The 7,933-nt window shown below is 42.0% G+C and overlaps 1 protein-coding gene across 1 annotated transcript; it reads right to left on the bottom strand.

The window, feature by feature from the left end:
• Window positions 1-303: 303 nt before the first annotated feature.
• On the bottom strand, window positions 304-7,662 carry LOC118342974 (transcriptional repressor scratch 1-like). The gene is made up of 2 exons (XM_035681679.1): window positions 7,500-7,662; window positions 304-1,079 (listed from the first exon to the last, which is right to left on the bottom strand). The coding sequence occupies exons 1-2, from the start codon at window positions 7,621-7,623 to the stop codon at window positions 304-306; spliced, it is 900 nt and encodes a 299-aa protein (XP_035537572.1). The 5' UTR covers window positions 7,624-7,662.
• Window positions 7,663-7,933: the final 271 nt, after the last annotated feature.

The following is a 7,933-nucleotide window of genomic DNA, read 5'->3' as shown; positions in this document are numbered from 1 at the left end:
CAGCCTCAGTAGGGGACATATCTTATCGAAACAGGTGACAATCTAAAACAAGCATTGAAAACTTTTCGTTCCACTTCCTGATGAGGAAAGAGGAGACAAGAGGAGGGAGGGTCTTGATAAAAATGGACACGTCCTCAATCTATTTTTGTCATTTGCCTCATGATCCTTGCAGAGAAAACACTCCTTTCTTGTAGTGCTCAGGAATACTGGTCTTCTTGTTTGCGAAAGCAGGAAACATTGGGAGTGAGGCCAGCAAAATCTGTTTTAAGTAAACAAAAAAAACCTCCAGTAAACCTGAATCCATCATTCATCCACTGAGCTCATAGGGGAGAAAGCCCCCTTGAAGCACGCCGACTCGTAGTGCTTGTTCAGGTAACTCTTGAGCGCAAACGTCTTGTCACACCGTTTACACTTGTAGTGCTTGAAGGCAGAGTGCGTCTGCATGTGAGCGCGCAGGTTTGACCTGTCGGCGAACGCTTTGCCACAGTGCGCACACCCGAACGGCTTCTCGCCCGTGTGCGAGCGCATGTGGCCCTGCAGCAGCCACGGCCGGCTGAACGCTTTGCCGCACACGTCACACTTGTGCTTGAGGTCATGGGTCAGCAGGTGCATGGCCATCGCAGGCATGGAAACGTAGACTTTCCCACATGTGGGGCACTTCTTGGCCATCTTGCTGTCTATGCTCCTGTGCGTCTGCTTGTGCCGGCTCAGGTTGGAGGACGTGGCGTAGGTTTTGCCACACTCGCTGCAGGTGTGCCTCTGGGTGGTTCCTCTTGGGGTTGCCGCGGCTTTCCTCCGCGATCGCCCGTCCATGATGAAAAACGCATCCACAGTGTACCCTTCGCTCACGGCTGCGTCCCCGTTGATGTATCCACCGGCTGATGACGACACCTCAGAGCGCGGGCTGTCCGGCTGGTCTGAATCGCCGTGGATATCGCCATGGATGCCGGAATAGGTGTCGTCAATTCGGCCATAGATAATTGACGGGTGGCTGGGGGAGGGTACTTTAGAGATGACAGATGAGACGCTTCCCACCACATCATCGTAAGGAGATGGACTCAGATAATCGCTGACGTAGCCTGAAAAGAGAGAGAGAGAGGAAGAGGTTAATCATTCGACCATGACAGGGGGATTGATTGGAAATTAGAAACTGATTGGTTTGAAAATCTTTATAGGTAAGCTGAATGAGTGCTACAAAAGTGGTACAGAAAGGGAAAATGCATTCCTTGACAGGATTTAACCTTTCTTTCCTTTGATATTTGAGGTTGATATACTCTATAATAAAAAACCAAAGCTCCTCTTTTTCACTATGAAGCCCAGAAGAAAGATATTGCTACTGTTAGGTTGCCTCTGTATTCCCAGGCCTGAACCTCTAGATATACCCAACCTTTGTGTCTTTTCATGTTTTTGATGATAAGGTGTTCCAGGCAACAAGAGAGCCGGGCAGGCAAACAGGATGTGTGAATACTGAGTGTAAATAAAACAATTTATGGCTCACTATCCTTCCAAAATATTACATTTTAGGCTACCTAAAGTTTACAACTTAATAAATCATGTGTTGAAATTGTGTTGATTCCACTACTTTTTACAGCAAATAATCAATAGGGCTTGTATCATAACAGAAGACAATAATTATTCAAACACTCTTAAGTAATGCACTCTAAGTAATGTCGGTCTAACTATAAACCAAACTGCTGCAGTGAGTCATAAGGACAAAACTGCTTTGAGCTACAAACGTACTATACTATCATCGTCACTCCGGGGGCTTCCACTGCTACCAGTACAATTAAAAAGATTTCATATAATTGCAAAAACACAGGCCACAAATCAAACCCATTCACCACAAGTTCATTCATTATTCAGAGAGCTGCTTCACATGTTGTCTCCTGATAATTTTACTGATTACAGCCTGGCGTCTCTGGTTTTTATAAATATCAGCTGGACTGCCCAGGATCACATTAACAACATGTGCATTATGTTTTAAGATGAACCTTTGTTTTTCCCCCATTGGCATCCGTACGAGACGAAAGCGGCCACAGGAGACACAAGTCCATTCTTAAGATACACCGACACACTGAGAGGTTCGTCTTAAAACACAACCATTTTTTGGAGGTGATATAAAGCTGAGTAGAAGGAGAAGGAGAGAGTTGTGGTATTTATAGTGGCAGTAAAGTGTTTTTATGTCTTTGCCAGCAAGGAGGAGACACTTTCCCCTCAGTGGGAAATCTTTATTTTCCATAAGAGGGTTCAGTGAGCACACTTTCTCCTCTACAACTGCACCTTCCTTGACAGGTCTACAGCTCCACACAGTCACACCTCTGAGCTGTCAAAATGTCAAACTGTTGTACACAGAGCATCTCTATTACAGTGGCTGGGAGTCTAGTGCTTTGCTCAAGGGCAACCTGACACTGACTGCATTTAACTGGGTATACTGGTCAACAACCTTTCAGTCTTCCTCTTCAGATAAACAGTATTTCTGAGACTCATACATTCCCAAGCTACCTGCATATTTCCGCACAGCTCAAACAAACTCTGATGAATTATTTGTTGCCGTGTTATGATGTTAGCTGCTTCGTTATTTCTATTATTGGCTTCTACGCTCAACAGGCTGAACTCCAGCAGACACAAGGAGAGACTTGGTAGCTAATACCCCACAGCCATGACTCCTGTGGATCCACGCCGATCAATTGCTCTCCATTTCAATTAGCACTCTGTGAGCATTTAGACACAGGCAGCAGAGGAGATACTATTGCTGGTAATATAATTTCATGATGCAGTTCTGAGAAAAGCTCAGGAGCTGATCGATAATATGATGAGAAAAGAGACAGAGAGAGATAGAGAGGGGGGTGAGGAAAGAGAGAAGACGCATAGTGAGATGAGGGATGGCAGGAGAGAGAAAGAAAGAAATAAAGAAAGGAGTTGTAGGAGAGTGAAAGCAGAGTTACGTCCAATATGGTGTTTGTGGTTTGGTGGTTTTGGCGTTTACAGCTCTCGTGCTGATTTAACATTTTGGATTATATTAAGACAAGCAATAGAGGAGGACAAAATAGAGAGGGGAGGCAAGGGAGGTGGTGTGAGAGAAAAAAAATCATGAATCATGAATATTCAATCATCGCACTCTGGAACAAAGTACTGTGTTTGTGTGTGTGTCTTGTTTTATAGAGCATGAGTAAAAGCTTTGAAACATGACCAAGTGTTCATTTTTAACCCGCATTAAGTTGACTAAGAACAACTCCAGTCGTGGAGATGTTGCAGAGCTTCATAATCACTCAAATTGGCAGCTTCCCAGTAGAACAACAGACTTGTGCTGATGGACAGTAAACAGCCCCACTGGTGGGGTCTCTCCAGGGAACTTTTACAGCTGACGTTGCTTATTTATCCCTTCAAGGAATTTGCCCATTGAAATGTCTTTTTGTTTTTTTCTGCTAAAGCCAGTGGTGGAAAATGTTCAGCTCCTCTACTTAAGTAAAAGCAGAAATACCACAACATAGTATAAAAATACTCCTTTACAGGTAAAATCCTGCATTCTGATTGTTTCTTAAGAAGGACAAAAGTACAAGCAAAATGTACTTAAAGTATCAAAAGTAAACACTCCTTTCAGAGTTTATTGATAATATATTGTATTATTAGATATTATTACTTAATATAATTTGTCAACGTGTGAACAATTTTAGGTATTTTATACATGACTGGGTAATTTAATTGTAAAGAAATGCATCATATTTCAAACGCTCCTCATGTTTCGCATATAAAACCTGAATCTAGCAAGTAATTCGTAACTAAAGATGTCAAATAAATGTAATGTAATGGGGCAACAAGTCCTCTATCTCTCTCACACGCAATGAAGTAACTGAAAATACTCAAGTGATGTAAAATGTACAGCCCTTAAAGGATCGGTGTGGAGGATTCATAATAAAACATTATATTCCATTTCTGTCACTAGATCCTCCTAAATGTTACACACTAGATATTAAGTACCTACTTATATTCCACCAGTGACTTAAGCTGCTGTTGGCAACTGTAAAAGAAATGATCAAGAAAAGTTTATAAAGTGCAAATAAACCACTTACATTTGCCTCCTTCTCTCCTCTAACCACTCACTCCAACTGAGTTAGTTAAGGTGCCAAATTCTTATAAATTCCAAAATCCTGCACAAATGGTGTTATCAGTCTTAACATTTACTAACTTTTCTCAGACTTTCTCACACCTATAACAGATAACTTCATATTTATTAGAAATAGTATTCACAAGAAATCTAATTAAAGATGTTTGACGTATTTAAAGGTCCATTGTGTAACATTTAGGAGGCTATTCATAGGTATGTTTACATTAGTGTATAATCACCTGAAAATAGGAGTCATTGTGTTTTTGTCACATTAGAATGAGACGTTTTTATCTACAGACGCCACAAATAGCCTTCCCTGGAGGCCGCTATGTTTCTACAGTAGCCCAGAAAGGACAAACCAAACATAGGCTGTGGATAGGGGCACGTTTCGCAGCCACCATAGTTTCTCCTTTGCCCTTGGAAGGGGAGGGTGAAGCGATCTGAAACCACTAGATGCTGCTAATTCCTTCACACTGGTCCTTTAATTGCCATTGCAAATTACACCTCGCTTCATTTGGGATTAAATGTTGGATGGAAACTCCGACATACGCTGAAGATTTTGTTGACGTTTCTCCTGAGGGTGACACTAAAATGAAATGTCTTGTTTGCAAAACTGAAATTTTGGCCTGAAGGGAAAAAACTGAAGTTTCCAAAATAGGATTAATTAATTTGAACACATGAGTGCGCTCAGTAAATTATGGCAATGTGCCCGATTTAGATATTTCTTGGACCAGATGAACCAGATGGAAAGGAATGGTTCACCAAAAACACTGGATTCATCCACATCGGAACCACTATGATCTATATCTAATTTAATTTATACATGCCGATTAGTTGCGACGACATAATGCTTCAGACCAGTATGTTAGATGGATGGAAGGACAGACTCTGTAACGACTTAATGACCTGAGTGAGACTCCTACTGACAATATTATGTGTAATGAGAAAAATAGCTTCCAATATTCAGTGTGTGTGTGTGTGTGTATTTTTTGTTTACTCTGCTGTGAAGGTACTAAGGACCAGACTGAGTTGTGTATGTGACTGACAGGAGGTAACACAAACATAAAAACAAACTTCTTCCCTGCAGAAGGTTTTTCTATGATCCCTGCCAATTAAACATGACCGTCTTTTCTGTACGTCTCAACGTCTGCGTACTGTCTCTGTTTGTTTGTCTCCCTCCAACTGTCTCCGTCTCCGTCTCGCTGTGTCAACCCTGTATTCATTTCAAAGCACTTTAGCAGCATTAGGGCTGATAGCTGTTCTAAATGCTTATTAAAGATTAAAATACTCTGCCAAACCAAAGCCATCCCTCTTTCATGTGTCTTTGAAATACGGGGAATTAGAAAGAGAAAGGAAGACGGAGAGAGAGGCAGTGAGAGAAAAGCTGCAAGCTACAATTTAATTTTTGATCCAAACCAGCAGTAACTGACACACACTTGTGTGCTTTGGACACTTGTAGGTCACTGACTGCTTCCTCTCTCTCTCTCTCTCTGTGTGTGTGTGTAATGCTGTGCACTCAGCTGTGCAAGCTGCCTGGGAATTGTGCCGAGTTGACAGAAACACAGCAGTGTGTGTACGTCCATGTGCATGTGTCCCTGTGCATGTGTGTGTGTTTGTGCAACAAGCTGCAGTTGCTTCAGTCAAACTCTTGTTATATTTATAACAAGGGATAGCAGCCTCTGTCTTTCCATGCCTGCCGCACTGCTGCTGCTGCTGCTGCATGTTTCTCTGTTTTCTTCTGACATCAAAACACCTGGGATCTCTTCGTCTCACATTTTGACCTTGGTACAATGTGAAAACCACCAGGCTTGCACTAACAGCCTTCTTCTGCTATGACAGACACAATTAGTCCTCTAGTTCTTTAAAGCTGCATTAATGACATGTTCACCACTAGGGGGCAGAAACAAGCTGACAGGCACGCAATCCTGGGGAATCACTGCCTTATAAAGGTCATATGGACCGTGTGTTACCTAAGAAACGCCTATTTACACATTTAGTAGACACATGGGAAGATATTCATCCAACTGGAGTCATGTTTTTTAGCTACCAAAGTCCAATATTCGCTCTCCTTTTAGCTCTGTTTTGGTCTCTGTTAACTCCTGGAAAAATGTCTGTTCACCAGATAACTTTGTCTTATTATTGAGAGTTATCTAGCTGAAAAAACAGGGTTAATGGGAGCGGTGATACTGACCAATTACAGTAGAAGTGCCATAAAACCAAAGCTTCATAAAGCTGCACTGGTGGGCAGCCGTTCTCTGTGGACTTGTGACTGCAAGCAACCACTTAAACATCGCAAATAATCACTTGATCTCAAGGTTAAATAGAAATGGAGCTTCAACAGAAACACAGTCCTAACCTTTAAGACCAATAAGCTCCTGTTGTTTTCAAGCAACTCCTAACACCACTAGGAAACTTTTGAGAGTAAACATACGACTGTCGGTTGCTGTTCAGAAGTATTTTATCAAAACATGAAAAATTCCAGCTGAACATCTGACCCAATATCGCCCATTCTCACTGACTCTCATTGTATTCTGCCTCCAGGATTATACAGTGCGTGGGAACCATTTAGCATCAATGTAGCGGTGCAATATTGTTGAAATCTTGGAGAGAGACTCACAGCTGCTGGAAACAACCTGATTTGAATAATTTACCGGGCAACAGAACAACAGAGAATCCCACTGCATGTGTGCTGGTGACATAAGCATTTTTTGCATGGTTTTCTGGAAAAGATCTCAGCTCTCTGGCTCCCTGTGGCTTATCAGCTGTCTTTTTCTGAAGAAACAAACGTTAACTTGTTAATGTCAGCAGCTATTTGGTTGCTGTACTGCATTATCTGAGCAACAGGGCAGTATACACAAGATATACGAGCTAAAAAGATGGAAAAACCAGGAGGAAATTGGATTTTAGGATGGTAAGAGTGTTGGAAAGCCAAAATGTAAATGCATAATAAAAAACACCCAGGGGTTTGTCTCATTTTCATTGATTGGGTTTGTTAAACCACTGAATCATCAAGAATCCCACCCTGAGGAGGCACCTTTGAGAAAGACCCCCTGCTCTGCCCTGACCTCTGACCTGGCTGTGGGAAAAGGGTCACACTTTTATTACAACACATTACTTTAAATAATCTCTTTTCACAGCACCGAGCATGCAAGACTCTCAGTAGGTTGTGTCTCACGTCCTGCCATCTCTCTGCTCTGTGTGTTGTCTGCAGTAATGCTGTTTCAAGAGGTCAACAAAAAGAAAGATTTTCCCTGCCTGTGATTGCTGTATTTTTGGGTTGTGACCGGAGTTTGACCCTGTAATTCCTTTTTCCTCCTCCTTCTGAAACAGTCATGACTAATGCTTTGAATCAGGGGATAAAGAAATACCCTGTGTGTGTGTGTGTGTGACTAACCTTTGTCATGATGATGGAATCGCAGACTGAGCTCTTCTCTTCTGCTGTGACCGTATGAGCTCTCCAACTCTGCGGCCGAAAAATCGTCCAGTTTCACTTTCTTTACCAAGAAAGAGCGAGGCATGATGGGACAGTGGTTGCTCCTGTACACTCAAACAACAATAACAACACACACACACACTCTCTGTCTTCCAGCCCAGGTCAAAGTGGATCCAAAAAGACCTATAGGTGTAAACTCTTAACCGCCTGGTTTTAGCTATATTTTAACTCCCTGGTTTCAGCTCCCTCCTATTAAACAGCCTCGAAAGTGGAGAGGAGACATGGCTTTTAAAGATCAGACAAACCAATCGCTCCTCACTTGTTCTTTTCTGTTTTAATATTTATTTGTTGCTCAGTGAGTTTTTAGGTCCTGGGCTAAAAAAAAAAAAAAAAAA

Source organism: Morone saxatilis, unplaced genomic scaffold (assembly GCF_004916995.1).
Source record: "Morone saxatilis isolate NCDOM2014 unplaced genomic scaffold, NCSU_SB_2.0 Contig9, whole genome shotgun sequence".
Taxonomy (NCBI): domain Eukaryota; kingdom Metazoa; phylum Chordata; class Actinopteri; family Moronidae; genus Morone; species Morone saxatilis.
This window is presented reverse-complemented; position numbering and strand designations above follow the sequence as displayed.